Source organism: Theropithecus gelada, chromosome 18, assembly GCF_003255815.1.
Source record: "Theropithecus gelada isolate Dixy chromosome 18, Tgel_1.0, whole genome shotgun sequence".
Taxonomy (NCBI): Eukaryota; Metazoa; Chordata; class Mammalia; order Primates; family Cercopithecidae; genus Theropithecus; species Theropithecus gelada.
This window is the reverse complement of record NC_037686.1, coordinates 38,815,582-38,834,934: the sequence shown is the minus strand read 5'-3', so window position 1 is coordinate 38,834,934 and position 19,353 is coordinate 38,815,582. Positions and strand designations below refer to the sequence as shown.

At 46.2% G+C, this 19,353-nt stretch overlaps 1 protein-coding gene across 3 annotated transcripts in view; it reads left to right on the top strand.

Annotated features, from left to right (window-relative positions):
• The window catches only part of ST8SIA5 (ST8 alpha-N-acetyl-neuraminide alpha-2,8-sialyltransferase 5), a 90,983-nt gene that overhangs the window by 51,002 nt on the left and 20,628 nt on the right, over positions 1-19,353 (top strand). For 2 of the 3 annotated variants that reach the window (XM_025365256.1, XM_025365257.1), the window contains one exon: positions 14,105-14,197. The exons of the other annotated variant lie outside the window; for it this stretch is intronic. In XM_025365256.1, coding sequence (XP_025221041.1) covers positions 14,105-14,197 — 93 coding nt within the window. The remainder of the gene's footprint in view (positions 1-14,104; positions 14,198-19,353) is intronic. 3 annotated transcript variants of the gene reach the window in all.

Genomic DNA, 19,353 nt, shown 5'->3' with positions numbered 1-19,353 from the left:
TAATTTTTTGTATTTTTAGTGGAGACGCGGTTTCACTGTGTTAGCCAGGATGGTCTCGATCTCCTGACCTCATGATCCGTCCGTCTTGGCCTCCCAAAGTGCTGGGATTACAGGCATAAGCCACTGTGCCCGGCCTGTTTCCTGACTTTTTAATGATCACCATTCTAACTGGTGTGAGATGGTATCTCATTGTGGTTTTGATTTGCATTTCTCTGATTGCCAGTGATGATGAGCATGTTTTCATGTGCCTGTTGGCTGCATAACTGTCTTCTTTTGAGAAGTGTCTGTTCGTATCCTTTGCCCACTTTTTGATGGAGTTGTTTGTTTTTTTCTTGTAAATTTGTTTGAGTTCTTTGTAGATTCTGGATATTAGCCCTTTTGTCAGATGAGTAGATTGCAAACATTTTCTCCCATTCTGTAGGTTGCCTGTTCACTCTGATGATAGTTTCTTTTGCTGTGCAGAAGCTCTTTAGTTTAATTGGATTCCATTTGTCAATTTTGACTTTTGTTGCCATTGCTTTTGGTGTTTTAAACATGAAGTTCTTGCCCATGACTATGTCCTGAATGGTATTGCCTAGGTTTTCTTCTAGGGTTTTTATGGTTTCAGGTCTAACTTTTAAGTCTTTAATCCATCTTGAATTAATTTTTGTATAAGGTGTAAGAAAGGGATCCAGTTTCAGCTTTCTACATATGGCTGGCCAGTTTTCCCAGCACCATTTATTAAATAGGGAATCCTTTCCCGATTTCTTGTTTTTGTCAGGTTTGTCAAAGATTAGATGGCTGTAGATGTGTGGTATTATTTCTGAGGGCTCTGTTCGGTTCCATTGGTCTATATCTCTGTTTTGGTACCAGTACCATGCTGTTTTGGTTACTGTAGCCTTGTAGTATAGTTTGAAGTCAGGTAGCGTGATGCCTCCAGCTTTGTTCTTTTGTCTTAGGATTGTCTTGGCAATGCAGGCTCTTTTTTGGTTCCATATGAACTTTAAAGTCGTTTTTTCCAGTTCTGTGAAGAAAGTCATTGGTAGCTTGATGGGGATGGCATTGAATCTATAAATTACTTCAGGCAATATGGCCATTTTCATGATATTGATTCTTCCTATCTATGAGCATGGAATGTTCTTCCATTTGTTTGTGTCCTCTTATTTCATTGAGCAGTGGTTTGTAGTTCTCCTTGAAGAGGTCCTTCACGTCCCTTGTAAGTTGGATTCCTAGGTATATTATTCTTTTTGAAGCAATCGTGAATGGGAGTTCACTCATGATTTGGCTCTCTGTTTGTCTGTTATTGGTGTATAAGAATGCTTGTGATTTTTGCCCACTGATTTTGTATCCTGAGACTTTGCTGAAGTTGCTTATCAGCTTAAGGAGATTTGGGGCTGAGATGATGGGGTTTTCCAAATATGCAATCATGTCACTTGCAAACAGGATCAATTTGACTTCCTATTTTCCTAACTGAATACCCTTTATTTCTTTCTCTTGCCTGATTGCCCTGGCCAGAACTTCCAACACTGTGTTGAACAGGAGTGGTGAGAGAGGGCATCCCTGTCTTGTGCCAGTTTTCAAAGGGAATGCTTCCAGTTTTTGCCCATTCAGTATGATATTGGCTGTGGGTTTGCCATAAATAGCTCTTATTATTTTGAGATACATCCAATCAATACCGAATTTATTGAGAGTTTTTAGCATGAAGGGCTGTTGAATTTTGTCAGAGGCCTTTTCTGCATCTATTGAGATAATCATGTGGTTTTTGTCTTTGGTTCTGTTTATATGCTGGATTACATTTATTGAATTGCATATGTTGAACCAGCCTTGCATCCCAGGGATAAAGCCCACTTGATCATGGTAGATAATCTTTTTGATGTGCTGCTGGATTCAGTTTGCCAGTATTTTATTGAGGACTTTTGCACTGATGTTCATCAGGGATATTGGTCTAAAATTCTCCTTTTTTTGTTGTATCTCTGCCAGCTTTGGTATCAGGATGATGCGGGTCTCATAAAATGAGTTAGGGAGGATTCCCTCTTTTTCTATTGATTGGAATAGTTTCAGAATGAATGGTAGCAACTCCTCCTTATACCTCTGGTAGAATTCGGCTGTGAATCCATGTGGTCCTGGACTTTTTTTGGTTGTAGGCTATTAATTATTGCCTCAATTTCAGAGCCTGTTATTGGTCTATCCAGGGATTCAACTTCTTACTGATTTAGTCTTGGGAGGGTGTATGTGTCCAGGAATTTATCCATTTCTTCTATATTTTCTAGTTTATTTACGTAGAGGTGTTTATAGTATTCTCTGATGGTAGTTTGTATTTCTGTGGGATTGGTGGTGATATCCCCTTTATCATTTTTTATTGCATCTATTTGATTCTTCTTTCTTTTCTTCTTTATTAGTCTTGTTAGCAGTCTATTAGTTTTGTTGATCTTTTCAAAAAACCAGCTCCTGGATTTATTGATTTTTTGAAGGGTTTTTTGTGTCTCTATCTCCTTCAGTTCTGCTCTGATCTCAGTTATTTCTTGCCTTCTGCTAGCTTTTGAATGTGTTTGCTCCTGCTTCTCTAGTTCTTTTAGTTGTGATGTTAGGGTGTCAATTTTAGATCTTTCCTGCTTTCTCTTGTAGGCATTTAGTGCTATAAATTTCCCTCTACACGCTGCTTTAAATATGTCCCAGAGATTCTGGTATGTTGTATCTTTGTTCTCATTGGTTTCAAAGAACATCTTTATTTCTGCCTTCAATATCGTGAAAATAAAGAACATCTTTATTTCTGCCATGTAGTTGTGCAGTTCTGAGTGAGTTTCTTAATCCTGAGTTCTAGTTTAATTGCACTGTGGTCTGAGAGACAGTTTGTTATAATTTCTGTTCTTTTACATTTGCTGAGGTATGCTTTACTTCCAACTATGTCGTCAATTTTGGAATAAGTGCGTTGCGGTGCTGAGAAGAATGTATATTCTGTTGATTTGGGGTGGAGAGTTCTGTAGATGTCTATTAGGTCTGCTTGGTGCAGAGCTGAGTTCAATTCCTGGATATCCTAGTTACCTTTCTGTCTCATTGATTTGTCTAATGTTGATAGTGGGGTGTTAAAGTCTCCCATTATTATTGTGTGGGAGTCTAAGTCTCTTTGTAGGTCTCTAAGGACTTACTTTATGAATCTGGGTGCTCCTGTATTGGGTGCATATACATTTAGGATAGTTAGCTCTTCTTATTGAATTGATCCTTTTACCTTTTTTTTTTTTTTTTTTTTGAGACGGAGTCTCACCCTGTCACCCAGGCTGGTGTGCAGTGGCGTGATCTCGGCTCACTGCAAGCTCTGCCTCCCGGGTTTACGTCATTCTCCTGCCTCAGCCTCCGGAGTAGCTGGGACTACAGGCGCCCGCCACCTCACCTGGCTAATTTTTTGTATTTTTTAGTAGAGACGGGGTTTCACTGTGTTAGCCAGGATGGTCTTCATCTCCTAACCTCATGATCCACCCACCTCGGCCTCCCAAAGTGCTGGGATTACAGGCTTGAGCCACCGCGCCCAGCCCCCTTTACCTTTATGTAATGGCCTTCCTTGTCTCTTTTGATCTTTGTTGGTTTAAAGTCTGTTTTTTCAGAGACTAGGATTGCAACTCCTGCCTTTTTTTTGCTTTCCATTTGCTTGGTAGATCTTCCTCCATCTCTTTATTTTGAGCCTATGTGTGTCTCTGCACGTGAGGGTCTCCTGAATACAGCACACTGATGGGTCTTGACTCTTTATCCAATTTGCCAATCTGTGTCTTTTAATTGGAGCATTTAGCCCATTTACATTTATTATTATTGTTATGTGTGAATTTGGTCCTGTCATTATGATGTTAGCTGGTTATTTTGCTCATTAGTTGAAGCAGTTTCTTCCTAGCGCCGACAGTCTTTACAATTTGGCATGTTTTTGCAGTGGCTGGTACCGGTTGTTCCTTTCCATGTTTAGTGCTTCCTTCAGGAGCTGTTGTAGGGCAGGCCTGGTGGTGACAAAATCTCTCAGCATTTGCTTGTCTGCAAAGGATTTTATTTCTCCTTCATTTATGAAGCTTAGTTTGGCTGCATATGAAATTCTGCGTTCAAAATTCTTTTCTTTAAGAATGTTGAATATTGGCCCCCACTCTCTTCTGACTTGTAGAGTTTCTGCCGAGAGATTTGCTGTTAGACTGATGGGCTTCCCTTTGTGGGTAACCAACCTTTCTCTCTGGCTGCCCTTAACATTTTTTCCTTCATTTCAACTTTGGTGAATCTGACAATTATGTGTCTTGGAGTTGCTCTTCTCGAGGAGTATCTTTGTGGTATTCTCTGTATTTCCTGAATTTGAATGTTGTCCTGCCTTACTAGGTTGGGAAAGTTCTCCTGGATAATATCCTGCAGAGTGTTTTCCAGCTTGGTTCCATTCTCCCTGTCACTTTCAGGTATACCAATCAGACGTAGATTTGGTCTTTTCACATAGTTCCATATTTCTTGGAGGCTTTGTTCACTTCTTTTTACTCTTTTTTTCCTCTAAACTTCTCTTCTCACTTCATTTCATTCATTTGATCTTCAGTCACTGATATCCTTTCTTCCAGTTGATTGAATCGGCTACTGAAGCTTATGCATTTGTCATGTAGTTCTCGTGCCATGGTTTTCAGCTCCAGCAGGTCATTTAAGGACTTCTCTACACTGATTATTCTAGTTAGCCATTTGTCTAATCTTTTTTCAAGGTTTTTAGCTTCTTTGCGATGGGTTCAAACTTCCTCCTTTAGCTCGGAGAAGTTTGATTGTCTGAAGCCTTCTTCTCTCAACTCATCAAAGTCATTCTCCATCCAGTTTTGTTCCATTGCTGGTGAGGAGCTGTGTTCCTTTGGACGGGGAAAGGTGCTCTGATTTTTAGAATTTTCAGCTTTTCTGATCTGTTTTTTCCCCATCTTTGTGGTTTTATCTGCCTTTGGTCTTTGATGATGGTGATGTACAGGTGGAGTTTTGGTGTGGATGACCTTTCTGTTTGTTAATTTTCCTTCTAACAGTCGGAACCCTCAGCTGCAGGTCTATTGGAGTTTACTGGAGGTCTACTCCAGACCCTGTTTGCCTGGGTATCAGCAGCAGAGGCTGTAGAACAGTGAATATTGCTGAACAGCAAATATTGCTGAACAGCAAATGTTGCTGCCTGATCGTTTCTCTGGAAGCTTCGTCTCAGAGGTGTACCCGGCTGTGCGAGGTGTCAGTCTGCCCCTACTGAGGGGTGCCTCCCAGTTAGGCTACTCAGGGGTCAGGGACCCACTTGAGGAGGCAGTCTGTCGGTTCTGAGATCTCAAACTCCATGCTGGGAGAACCACTACTCTCTTCAAAGCTGTCAGACAGGGACATTTCTTCACTTTCTAAATTATCAGCACATCCTGCTGGTTTCATTCCTAAACTATTTTTTTGGGTCTGTCTCCTTCTCCCCACTTCCTTTGCCATCCCTTGGTGCAATCAACTGTCTTCTCATGCTGCAATAGCCCGCCTTCTCTCCTTTTACAATCCCTTATCCCCACATCAGATCATGTTGTTCCTCTGCCGAGTCCCCATGATACTGGGTGGCCCACAGGCCCAGCTAGACCTGGCTCTGCTCACCTGTCTGACCTCCACAGCCCTGCCTAGCCACATTGGCAGCTGCTGCTGCAGAGCAAGTGATTGTATTTACTCACTGCTCCTTCTCTGGGAAGCTCTTCCCCCACATCCACATAGGGTTCCATACCTCTATTCATGTCCCCTGTCCAGAGTGGCCTTCCTGGGCCCCCCACTATCCTTCCAGGAACCCTCCAATTCCTTGTCCTACTTTTTTTTGGAAGAGTTACGGCTACTTGGCATTATATTGAATGAATCATTTATTGTCACCCCCAGGGAAGTGCCATAAGGGCAGGGACTCTGGCTGGTTCATTAGTGCATTCTGGCCTGAAACAGTGCCTGGCACACAGTAGAGGGTCCATAAATCTTCATTGAGTAAAAGAGGAGAAAAGCCCTTCTCACACATCAACAGTACAGACAGGCCACGGAGGAGCTGTGTGTAATTCCACATAATAAGAGCTGGACTGGAGGGGTGCCCAGGGGCTGCAGGCGCAGAGGAGGGAGGGCCACGAATGGAGCCAGTGGAAGCTGACCCCTGGGCTGATTCTGCTGGATGAGTAGGGAGGGACTAGCAAGACAACAACAAAGGTTATTCCAGACAGAGGGACTCCTCCAGCAGGGAGAAGACCGAATCCTGTCCCTGGCACTGGGGTGGAGACAAGGACTACTCGGGTAGGAGAAGTGGTGAGAGTTGGTGGAAGATGAAGGAAGGAGAAGGAGGCAGCTAGGATGTAGCTCTTGGCTAGGGCACCTGTGGGCATGGTGGTCAAAGTCCACCAGCAGCAGTAGGGATACTGGCCAGTGCTAGCGTTCACACACAGGCGTTCCTGGCTGTTGAGCTGAATTTTACAAAGGGAAGCCTTTTGGGGCCCCCTAGTCTGGCCTGGAAAATAAGGTCATCACATACATATTCTCACAGGGAATGTGCTAGACAATGGATCTGGGGCCCTGCAGAACTCCTGGGTGGGGAAGGAGGAATGAATCTAGACACCAGGCTTTGCCCCGATATCCCCAACCCCTACCCTGTGCCAGAAATGACCCTCAGGCTTGGTGTGAGGTGCACACCTGGGGAAGATTAATGCCAGGACTATTTCGGGTTGCACTGAGAACATCAGGCTTTTTAGCATCCAGTTCTGATATCTCAAAACAGCTCTGATAATTCCTGGGGACAGATGAGTGAACTGTGGCCCAAAGAGGGCAGGTGAGGTTCAAGGCTGCTGAGCTGGCCTGTGGACCAGCCAGGGGTCGGAGCCAGGGCTCTCCACTGCCATGGAGTGTCTCCTGATAGTTGTGACCTGCAGTTAACAGCTGAGCCTTTCTCGCCCCTCTCCTACTTCTCTGGGAAGACAATTCAGTCCTTTGAATTGTCAGGCTGCAATTTTGAGACTCTGATTTCTGTGCGTTTGCTGTGACGGGTCGTGTGCTATCTCGAGACAGCAGCTGTTCTGGCTCTAGAAATAGTGCTGAGCTCACTGAAGGGCTGTTGCCCTTGGGAGGGGGAAGGGCTGCTGACTGAGAAAACCCCCAGAGAACAGTGGCTGTCAGAGTCAGGGAGAGGAAGTGCAGTGACATTATTAAGAGCAGGGGTTCCAGGCTCTCACAGTCCTCAGGTTTTTTTCCATTGCCACCATTTACTAGCTGAGTGACCTTGGGCAAATTACTTTACCTCTTGTAGTTCGACTCTCAGATATAAAATGGGGGAAATTATGCTTGCCTCATAGGGTTATTGGGAGGATTAAATGAGACCAAGTTAAAGAGTCTGGTATCAGGCTGCACAGTTGTGCAAGGTGGGCACTGCACAAAGATGCTCAGGCAAGGAGTCAAGTGGGGCTGAAGTACAGCTTACTCTCACTTGACCAGCCATGCACCTGGTGCATGTGGCTTAATTTGTCTGAAGAAAATGGTGCTTTTTCGTGATTTGCACAGAGGTGCCATATGGGCTAGTGGTGTCTCTAACCAGTGTGGAATAAGTAAACAACTCCATGGTTCTCTGAGACTCTGCACTGAGCTCGACAGGAGTCTAGGTGTTCAGATTACTGAGCTGGGGTAGCTTCCCTGTTCACCTAGGGCTAGTGGAGGTTTAACAGGTGTTTGTGCATGACACAGGGACCCCCCTGGGTTCCTATTCTCTGGAATACCATCTGTGTCTGGGGGTGGGGATGGGGAAGTGTTAGATAGAAAGCTGAATGCATGGACCTCATCTTGTAGCAACCAGTGGTTGCTGGGACCCAGAGTACTTTGGCCCCCAAGAAAGGAACCATGGCCCTGGAGAAGCTCTGGAGAGGGAATCAGGCCAACAGGGGAGCCTCTGTGGGGCAGGCTCTTGGGGAAAGGCTCAAAGGAATTACAGACCCAGACTCTCAGAGGGCCAGACCCTGGGCATGCTGAAAGGAGGCCTCCTCAGGAGAATCGCTTGAACCCGGGAGGCAGAGGTTGCAGTGAGCCGAGATTGTACCACTGCACTCCAGCCTGGGTGACAGAGCAAGACTCCGTCTAAAAAAAAGAAAAAAAAGGAAAGAAAGAAAGAAAGGAGGTCTCCTTAGCTCCTTAGCCCACAAAGCTGCAGCCCAATCTGGGCAGAGGGAGGAGAACTCATGTCCAGGGCCACTGTGTTCACCTCTTTCTGGCCTTCTGCATTTGTCTTCTCACTTAGCGGAGGGCAGAGAGATGGGGCAGAGCAGATGCAGCCTGGCGCCAGCATCGTATTTGGCTGCTGGAAGCTGAGTGGCATTTGAGAGGAGTTGGGCTCCTGATATGACCCGCTGGGACTATTTATACCTGTGAGATGCCCTACATGATGCCAGGGTCCCCTCCCCTTTGAGGTGGGTAAAGATAGTCTTTCTAGCATTGAAAGAAGAGACAGTGATGAAGTCACTTTGAGAGGCTAGTGGAGTTTAAGAAGGTTGGAAAGCCGGGCGCGGTGGCTCAAGCCTGTAATCCCAGCACTTTGGGAGGCCGAGACGGGTGGATCACGAGGTCAGGAGATCGAGACCATCCTGGCTAACACGGTGAAACCCCGTCTCTACTAAGAAATACAAAAAACTAGCCGGGCGAGGTGGCGGGCGCCTGTAGCCCCAGCTACTCGGGAGGCTGAGGCCGGAGAATGGCGTGAACCCGGGAGGCGGAGCTTGCAGTGAGCTGAGATCCGGCCACTGCACTCTAGCCTGGGCTACAGAGCCAGACTCCGTCTCAAAAAAAAAAAAAAAAAAAAAAAAAAAAAAAAGAAGGTTGGAAAAAGTGCTTCCCTCAGTCTTCTAACAGGGTAAGGGGAAGCTCGAGATATTTAGAAGAAGGTCTGGGACTTAAAAAGGCATTTATTAGTGATTTCCAATAATAAAAGAATCATAACCCCATTGCAGAAAACTTATAAAAACACAGAAAAGTATTTAAAAAATAACCCATCATCCCATTTATTCTGATTTATCCCTATTAATATTGTGTTACAATTCTTCCCTTTGCCTACGCATTCACATACGTATATGTAATTCTTTTTGGAGATCATAGTTTTGTAACTTGCATTTTTTTACCCAACATTGTTATGTGAGCATCTTCTTATGTCATTAGACAAAAAAATTTAAGCAACATTTTTGATGTCTGTATATCTGTATCCAGACCAAATGGGAATTTTCATGAATTTCCATGACACCCTCTAAAATGCAGTCCTTGAGCATCCTGTTAGAAGCAGAATATGGGGCAGTGCTTCTCAAAATCTTATTTCCTATCTTAGTTCTTTTGGGCTGCCATAACAAAATAGCTTAGACTGGGTCATTTATAATTGTAACAGGAGAAATTTATTTCTCACAGTTCTGGGGGCTGGGAAGTCCAAGATCAAGGTGGCAGAAGATTTGGTGTCTGGTGAGGGCATGGATGGCAGCTTCTTGCTGCATCCTCACATGGTGGAAAGGCAAAAGGCTCTTTGAAGCCTCTTTTATCAGGGCCTAATCCCATCCTTGAGGTCAGAGACCTCATAACCTAATCACCCCCCAAAGGCCCAGCCTCTTAATACCATCACATTGGGGATTAAGTTTAAACACGAAACTTAATGTTTGTATTGGGGATACAGACATTTAGACCATAGCAACCTCAAGTCAATCATCTTTAGAGACTGAGCTAGAGCAGTACGGACCAAAAAAGCAAAGCCCAGGTAGGATAGAGAAAGAAGCCAGGGCTATTAGCTACATTTTCCAGATGGGAAAACTGAGGCTTTAGACTCAGGCATGGAATAGTTTTGATGACTTGGCTGAGGTACTACATGGAGTGTTTTCAGGGTACCTGCCTGGGATTTGTTTTAATCGGATATGGTAAGACACAAAAATATGGAAATGACTGTCACGAAGGAAGAGGTTTTGATACTCACAGATCCCTAGAAACAGGAGGCCCTGCAAGACCATGGGAAGAAGCGCCTGGATCAGTAAGGAGGCAGAGGCAGAGAGGGGGAAGTGTGGGCAAGAACCATCATTGGGATTTCCATGGAAAGGAACTGGTGAGGCAGGGTTTGCAGGTATAGGATTGGTTGATCTGAGTAATTTCAGTGGGTTCTGGGGTGTAGGGGCAATCCCCAGTTGCCTGGGACCTGGCCCTGGGGTGAGTGGGGCAGGAGCTATTCCAGTGTCCAAGAATATGGGAGCCTGATAGGGGCATGGGATCTGGATTGGTTTGCAAATGAAAGGTGCACTCACAGGCTAGTCCTTCACTATCTCCAGGAATTGGCTAGCCCTAGAAGAGGCAGTCCCTCCAAGGTCAGCAAGGCCCCAGGTGTCAAAGCATCAGAAGCACATGGTTAATGAGTGGAGCCTCCAGCAGAGATGAGGTGATCAAGCAGGTCTGTGTCCAAGCAGGACTTAGTGTGGGCTTTATCCACAGGGTGGCAGGGGAGAGGTTTACTAATCACAGCAGAAGGAGAATGTCACCAGTGCACACAGTGAGAAGCTTCGAGTTGTTCATCCCTGACTCAGCCCTGCCATCAACCAGCTTATGGTCAGAGACTGTCTCTGACTCCCTGTGGCATCCACTGGTATCACGTGCTCTTTAGTGGCGGGACAAAGGGGACAGAGGGGAATGAGCATTTTTGGGGTAGTTCCTGTGTGCTAGTGGTTTCCATGAAATGCTCATCAGTGTTTTTTTCTCAGCCCTGTCGCACATGCGCTGCATTGTTTTTGCTGATTTGCAGATGAGAAAACAAAGGAGCAGAAAAGTGCCAGACCTAATGTGGCTGTCAGAATACCATAGACTGAGTGACTTAGCTTATAAACAACAGAAATGTATTGCTCACAGTTCTGGAGGCTGAGAAGTCCAAGATCAAGGCAGATTAAGTTTCAGGTGAGGACCCACTTCCTGGTTCATCAACAGCATCTCCTTGCTGTATCCTTACATAGTGAAAGGGAAGAGGCGTCTCTCTTGGGCCTCTTTTATAAGGGCAGTAATCCCATTCATGAGGGCTGTGCCTGCAGTACCTCCCAGAGGCCCCACCTCCTAATACCATTACCTTGCAGGTTAGGATCTCAACATATGAACCGTGGGGGCGACACAAACATTCAGACCATACAGAGGCCAATGAGGGGTGGAGGGGTGTGAACCCAGTTCTGAAAGCCTCTCTAAGTATCACCAGGCCCACAGCACAAGGTCATTTGGAATCATGGTGCTGCCTAGTTGGGTATATGAGTGATGTTGAGGATGCAGGAGAAAGAGGAACCAAGGAAGAGGCAAGGCAGGAATGGCTTTGTCAAGGAAATGGTAGGGCTGGCTGATTGAAGAGAAGATGCTACCCTAGTTCAAACAGATTGTTTTAAAGAGGACAACAAAGAGATGCAGAGAGGGGAAGTGTTTTACCCAAAGTCACACAGCTGGTTTGTAGCCATATCTGAGATGTGTCCGCAAGTCTCCAATTTCCCAAGAACTCTAGGATAAGTCTCAACCTAATGATTTCCTGCATCATTTGAATCTGGACCTTTTCTTATCAACAACCTAGGACCATGGCTTTACCTGACTCAGTGGATTCCAAAGGGCTTAGTTACACCGGCTCAGGTTGCAAACAGTGATCTTTGTGATAGGACACCAGAGCTTACTGTTGTGTGACTGGAAAATTAGGTGGGTCAGAGCCAAGGTCATGGGCTTGTTTTGTGGCCCCAGGCTGACCCCTTGTTCTTATTTGCAGATAACAGAATCTACATTAGCTAGTTAAAGCAGAAAAGGATTTATTAAGGGCACAGCTAGCTCAGATTCATGGGGAAAGCTGAAGAAATGGCTGAACTCCCAGGAATTCCTCCCCAAACTGCAGTGAAATGGGGCCACCGTGAAAGCTGCTGCCTCTGATATAATCATGAAGGTGTTACCACTACTGCAGTTTCCAAGAGCCATGACACCTCTGCCACATTCTGCACCAGCAAAACCGTGCCTTGAGCCTTGCCATTCTTCCCTTATAACAGGTCTGAATCCGTCTCATGCAAATGCTTCTAACTGGCTGAACCTAAATTGCATCCAGAACCCTACCTGCAAAGGAGTCTGGGAAATGTCATTTTTAGCTTTCCTGCCTCTGTAGTACAGAAGATCTAGAGATAACAAAGACACTGTCTCTGTGTTTGAGATGCTCGTGGTTTGGAAAGAAACGCAATTACATAAACACACAGTTGTACTATTATGTAGGTGCAAAAGTAATTGCGGTTTTTGCCATTACATAAAAAAAAAAAAAAGGCAAAAACTGCAATTGCTTTTGCACCAACCCAATACAATGTTATTTGCTCTAACTAAGAGACAGTGAGCAGGGGGAGTCCAGGGTCAGGATCAGAGGAGGCTTCCCAGCAGCGTGGTTACTCGAGCCGGGTACTGAAAAATCCATTTGAGTTTGCCAGATGAGAAAGACAGAAAAGGAGTTGTAAGACACAAAGGTGTTTGATATTTTGGGGATCTTCAGTACCTACTTCTTATTAACTTGGCCTGAATTCTTTTATAACATGAGAACAAAGAGCCAATTTATTTTGTAAATAGGGACCAATTTGTTGTGGAAAATATTTTAATATCTTAAAATATTATGTAAAATTATTTAAATATGTAATTATAGTACTTAAAACTATTAAATTATATTTAAATTATTAAGGACAAATATTTATAAATATAACTTTTAAAGTATCACAGTATTATTTTAATGACAAAATGACAATACAAATACAATGATAATAATAAAACTACCAATATTTGTAAAAGAAACCAATATATTGGGTAAAATGTTTCAGCATTTCTAAAGCAGCTCATACATACGTTTATCCAGTGTGTAAGGGTATGTGGGAAATGACCACTGCTGCGTGTAGTGGTTTCTGGGAGATGCTTGAGCGATGCCTGATTTCCAATGCTTGGCCCTGGGGAGCCCCTCTCACGTCTGATTCTTGCAGACTACCTGTTGCAAGGCCACTGATCCCATATTTACAGTGGTTTGGCCCTGCAGGCTTCTGGATTCATGATGTTAAAGCTGTCCTGGGATCCAACCCTCCCAGCTCCATCCACCCCTGCCTCTGAACAACCGCCAGGAAGAGAGGGGCCATGAGGAAAGAGCTCACTGGGCCTCTGCCACAGGAGGCCAGAGGGCCCTTTCCAGGGGACACCAACCATGCTCATAGCCAAGTGGCAGAAAGAGCAGCCTTGAGTCAACATGCAGGTTCCCATCTTGGCTCTGCCACCTTCCAGCTCCGGGGGTCTGGCACCTTAGTTAATTCCCAGAGCCTATTCAGGATGCTTGTGTCACTTTCCTCATAGGCTGATTAGAAAGATTAAAAGTGAATGCATCCATCCACGTCAAATACTTGGCCTGGCGCTTAGCCTATAGTAAGGGCTTAGTAAGTGTTGGCTGAAATTGGCATTGATATTCTGCATGAAGCTGGCAGAGGGACCCTGAGGTGGCTGTGACATGCCTGGAGCCAGCTGGTGCTGGAAGGGGCTTGGTCTCTTCTGCAGGCAGACCTAGACCAAGCCCTGGTCCTGCCCTATACGGAGAGTGTGACCTGGAGCTCTGTCTGATTAGCCTCAGTATTCTCAGCTGCCAAATGGGGAGAAAGGCACATCAGTCTCAGTTATGTCACAGTATGGGCACGAGGATCAAGTGGGCAAGGGGCAGGGAATGGAAGGGCAAGCTGGAGGCCTGAAGGCTCACTGTCGGACTCCCAGTGCTGTGCCAGAATGACTCTGGTCTCTCTGCTTTCTCTGATCACAGTAGACACAGCATCCCTCTTCCTCCCCTCTCCTTCCCAGCCACAAACTTGGAACCAAACCTGTTTCTGAACTTCCCTGTTTGCTGAAATCGGTTTATGCTTCTGTAAATGCTTACACTTCCAGGGGAGTGGGGCGCTGAGAGTAACTGACCACCCAGTGATCAAGCCAGAGGGCCCCGTGGTCTGCCTGAAGCCCCTAATGGGTCATCTGCTGGGATGGGGCTGGTTGGCTTTATTTATTTCACTGGGACAGACACTCCACCCTGCAACAAGAGCTCCTGCAGGCCCTGGACATCCTGACCTGCTTCTCTGTTTAACCTGTCTCTGTTGGTCCCCAGGTACTTTGAATTTTACGAGGGGCCTTTTGAATATAACTCCACAAGATGCCTGGAGCTGAGGCACGAAATATTGGAAGTGAAGGTGCTGTCCATGTGAGTGTGGCCATTTGTGGTGGGTGCAGGGAGCATGTGGAGGTGGGGCAGGGGTTAGGGGTGGGTGAGGGGGGGCAAGCATGGAAAGAAACAGGAAACACGTGGTAGGTTCCTATAGAGCGTAAAGTAGGTCTCCTTCCCCAGAGCCACTGGCATTTGGAAAGCCCTGGAGGGCTGGAACACAGTGATGATTGTGCCTGTTTTATGACAAAAGGCCAAGTTTGCAAGGTCACCTCTGGTGACTCGGTGTTAAAGTCCCCGCCTCAATTACCGGTCTCTTTGATTATCATCGCTGGCTCCTCTTGTGTAGAAACTGAAGAGGGCACAGGACTTTCTTGCCTGAAATTCAGTACGTTGCACCGCAGGGTTAAGCGTTGCCCTCTTGCTATCACCTTTGATGGTTTTAATTTTATTAAAAGTTTTGATTTTTAAATTATTTAAATGATACAAAATTTGTGCGGTACAGATGGTTATTCAATGAAGAGCCACCGAGTTCTCCCCAGGGGTGACGATGTGGCTTTGGGTATCCTTGCAGAATCAATGCATGAGTAAGAATCTGTGTATGGAGATTTAAAAAGTTTTTTTTTTTTTTTGCATAAATGGTAAAAGAGCTATGCTCCCCACTCCCCGCTTAACAGTACATCACCTATGACTCTTCAACTCACAGGAGGGAAAACACATTACATGCTGAACATTTTAGCATGCATGTGCCCACCTGGGTTTCCGCCTTTCACAGAACTGCCATGAATTCAGCAAACCCATTTAGAGGAACTGGTACTATATTAGTCATGACAGAATCTGTATTTATTTGGAAACAGTTATATTTGGATGTGGAAAAAATATAGTTTATTCAGAGGCAGGCAATGTTGGGTGCTCAGATGGACTCATGGGCCCCTGACATAACCCCCAGGGCATCTGGGGTCCCTGGCCCTCAGGTAGGGACCGTTGTTCCTTTACCCATCTGACATGATTCCAGCTAGTGTGCATCAGGGGGAGAGCATGGGTCTTGGGGTGGGCCGACCTGAGATCTAAAGCTGACTCTGGGCCCTAGCAGATCTCAATCTTTCTGCAAATGTCTTAACTTCTCTGAGCCTTTCCTTACCTATGAAAATGGGGACACTATTACCTACCCTTTAAGGGTTGCTATAGACTAGCTGAAATAAGGCATGTCAAAGTAGATAGCCCAGGATCACGAGGTCAGGAGATCGAGACCATCCTGGCTAACATGATGAAACCCCGTCTCCACTAAAAAAATACAAAAAGTTAGCTGGGTGTGGTGGCGGGCGCCTGTAATCCCAGCTACTCTGGAGGCTGAGGCAGGAGAATGGTGTGAACCCGGGAGGCGGAGCTTGCAGTGAGCCGAGATCACGTCACTGCCCTCCAGCTTGAGCAACAGAGTGAGACTCCTTTTCAAAATAAATAAATAAATAAAATAAAAAAAGAAAGTAGATAGCCCAGCAGCCTGCATGCTCAGTAGCGCACATCATAGGTGTTCAATAAATGTTAGCACCCATCTCTCTCTTTCCTTCCTTCCTTTCCTTTTTGGAACTAGTAGCAGCAGCTTTTCTGGGCTGTCATGCACAGACTCCATAGCTCAGCAGTTCCTGGAAAGCTCCAAGGGTGAGACCAGCATCCAGCTGGGATTAGCTGCATTGTTTATGGCCCCTGTCCTAACCCATGGTCTCTGTACCCTCTCTAGAGAAGGTGGGATACAGACGCCACTCATCAGTTTCACTGAGCCCTGGGCTGAACACATACCACTGTGGTGCCCGCCCTTGTGGAACTCACAGCCACTGAGGGGGACAGACATTAAATAACCAGTTACCACAAGAAGCCAGGGTAGTGACCGGGAACCCGGCCCAGGCTGGGGCTAGGGGGAGGTTGTCAGGCAACGCTTCCCTGAGGAAGGGACACTGGAGCTCCAGTCTGAAGGGTGACAGGAGCTAACTAGGCCAGGAGGTCTCCAGGTGGAGGGAACAGTTTGTACAAAGGCCCTGTGCCAGGAAGGAGCCGGCTGTGTCCTGGACTCTGAAGGATGAGGCAGCTCGAATGCTGGCGTGAGGGGAAGACACAGAAGCTGCATTGCTAGAGGGTCAGGTAGGGCCAGACCATGTGGAGCTTCATGGTACAGACTCAGGTTTGGGTTTTACCTTTATCCAAGGGCCACAAGAGCCACAGGAAAGGTTTTAAGCAGGGCCTGGGGCATGTGAGCTGGTTGGTATTTTAAACATGCCTCCAAGGAGTTTTGATTTAGTGACAAAAATGGCTGTCGGAGCCAAGTTCAGAAGCTGGTAGCAGAGAGTCTGTCTTCTCAGAATTCAAAGCTTTCAGACCCTTCCATGTTTTACTGTGCAAATCCAGAGCACTGTGGTTGAGAGCACACCTTCAAGATTTCAGAGAATAAATGACTCATTTCTTTTCTTTCTTTCTTTCTTTTTTTTTTTTTTTGAGACAGAGTCTCACTCTGTCCCCCAGGCTGGAATGCAGTGGCGCAATCTTGGCTCACTGCAACCTCTGTCGCCCGGGTTCAAGCAATTCTCCTGCCTCAGCCTCCCGAGTAGCTGGGATTACAGGTGCCTGCCACCGTGCCAGGCTAATTTTTATATTTTTAGTAAATTCGGGGTTTCACCATCTTGGTCAGGCTGGTCTTGAACTCCTGACCTCATGATCCACCCGCCTTGGCCTCCCAAAGTGTTGGGATTACAGGTGTGAGCCACCACGCCCAGCTGACTAATTTCTTTAAATTATAAAATGTATAGTTTCTTCATGGTTACTTCAAGGTCTGGACAGGAAGATTTAAGAAATCCTGTGAATGGGTCATCCTTCTGGGGAACTTCCCATCCCTCTACGTGTGTATTTTCTGTATGCTGGTGTTAGGTCCTATATCAGTTTGCTGTAACAAGGTACACAAAACTTAATTCTTCCACAATTCTGGAGGCCAGGGGTCTGAGATGAAGATACTGCAGGATTGGCTTCTTCTGAGGCCTCTTTGCTTGGCTTGCCAATGGCCTTCTTCTCGCTGCGTCCCTATATGGTTGCCCCCGGTCTGAGTCTTGCCTGTGCCCTAATCTCTCTTTGTAAGGGCATCGGTCATATTGGATCAGGGCTCACTCTAATGGCCTCATTTTAACTTCATTACCTCTTTAAAAGCCCTATCCCCACAGTAGCCCATGCCTGTAATCCCAGCACTTTGGGAGGCTGAGGCGGGTGGATCACCTGAGGTCAGGAGTTTGAGACCAGCCTGACCAACATGGTGAAACCCCATCTCTACTAAAAATACAAAAATTAACTGGGCATGATTGCACGCACCTGTAATCCCAGCTACTTGGGAGGCTGAGGCAGGAGAATTGCTTGAACCCAGGAAGCGGAGGTTGCAGTGAGCCGAGATTGTGCCATTGCACTCCAGCCTAGGTGACAGAGCAAGACTCCATCTAAAAAATAAACAAACAAAAAAAGGCCCTATCTCCAAATACGGTTTCATTCTATGGTCCTGGCGGTTAGGACCTCAGCATGTGAATTTTGGGGAGACACAGTTCAGCCCACAACAGCCCCTGTCACAGCTTCCATTTAGGGCTAGATTAGAAATTACCCAGGGCCATTGTTTTGAGCTCAAAACACAAACACTGTTCAGTGTGATGGACAACCTCATATGTCCCCAAGGTCTGACTGCACTCTCTTTAGAGAGGAACATGAGAGACCTTCTGTTGATTCCACTTGCCATCCCTTGTCCCTGTTATGGACTGCCATTGGTGGTGTTTGGGCCTCTCCACATTTGGCTTTGGTTCTCATCTCTGCCTCGGGGCACTCTCTCTGTCCCCAGGGGCTGGGCTCCTGGGGTGAGCAGCCATCCTAGCTGGGGCTCCTGGCTGAGCTGGACTTTGCATGCCCTGCCTATTCTACAGCAGTTGCCCCTCTGTGGCACCAAGCCCTGGGGATCTGAGAGGGAAGGAGAGGCTGGGCTGTTCATGGGGCATGTGTGTGTGTGCCTCCTTTCCTGAGTCTAGGCTGAGGGTCAGTAGGTCCTCCAGGGCTGAAATCAGAGAGCTGCAGAGGCCCGCCTCTGATCCGAGTGGTTCTGGCATTATCTGGGCACCTGGGGGCTTCACTGTGTTCCAGTCCAGCGCCATGAGAAGGACTCACAGAGGGTCTGACCCTGAGTCCTTGAAAAGGTTAAAGCCCACCTGTGAATGGAGGGTCTGATGGATGCACTCTGTCCCTTCGGACCCGCAGAATGTCAGCTGGTGTTTTGTTTGAGGAGACAAGGAGGGTGTGATTCATCTGGGAACGATTCTGATCCACAATTGCTGAAATCAGTGGTAAAAATCAGTCAGCCAGAAAATCCCCACATGGAAAATTCTTCCCTCCCTGACCGTGTCAGATACATGAAGAACGACTCCATGATGATTTGTTATGAAAACGCATTGTCACTAATTCTTACTAAAATTATTTACACCTGTCATCTAGAGCTCCTTTATTTTAAAATAAGAATCTTCAGTTGCTGCCTGTGCTCACACCCAGATGGGGGTCGTGCAGGATAATTCCCCAGGCCAGTGTCTCCTATCACCCTTCCCCATTTTTCTGCCACTGGGAGCTCTGTGCTGAGCCCAGTACTGAGACCAAGGAAGAAGCTGGGAGCAAAGACCAGCTGGGCAAATGCCCACTCTCTGGACTGGGAGTCCCTTTTGTGCCACTGCAGTGTTCACAAGTCTGTGTCCTCTGCCAGGCGGAGGTTCCTGGAGGGCCAGGACCCAGGCTTAGGCATCTCTGAGTCTGGCCCTGTGTCAGCTCAGTACTCACATATTAAATGAATGAGTGGACAGAGGGAGTGGGCGAGACCCGGGTGCAAACAGGAGGCCATGGAAGAAAAGAGGGAGAAAGAAGAGTAAAGAAAGAATCACTCTCATTTCATTACAATTAGTGCCCAGCTCCCTCCCACATTTCCCCAGTTGAGGGGTATTACTATTTTTAGTCTGTCTATAGATTATCTAAGTAATCAATTTCTTGTTCTACCAAATATCAGCAGTATCTCTGGATCCTGCACTGTGTAAGATAAGGATATTTAAGTTATTCCTACTCTGCAGTTCCCCCTCCAGCCTATGGCTTCAGTCATCCATGGGTTGACTTTTTTTTTTTTTTTTTTTTTTTTTTTTTTTTTT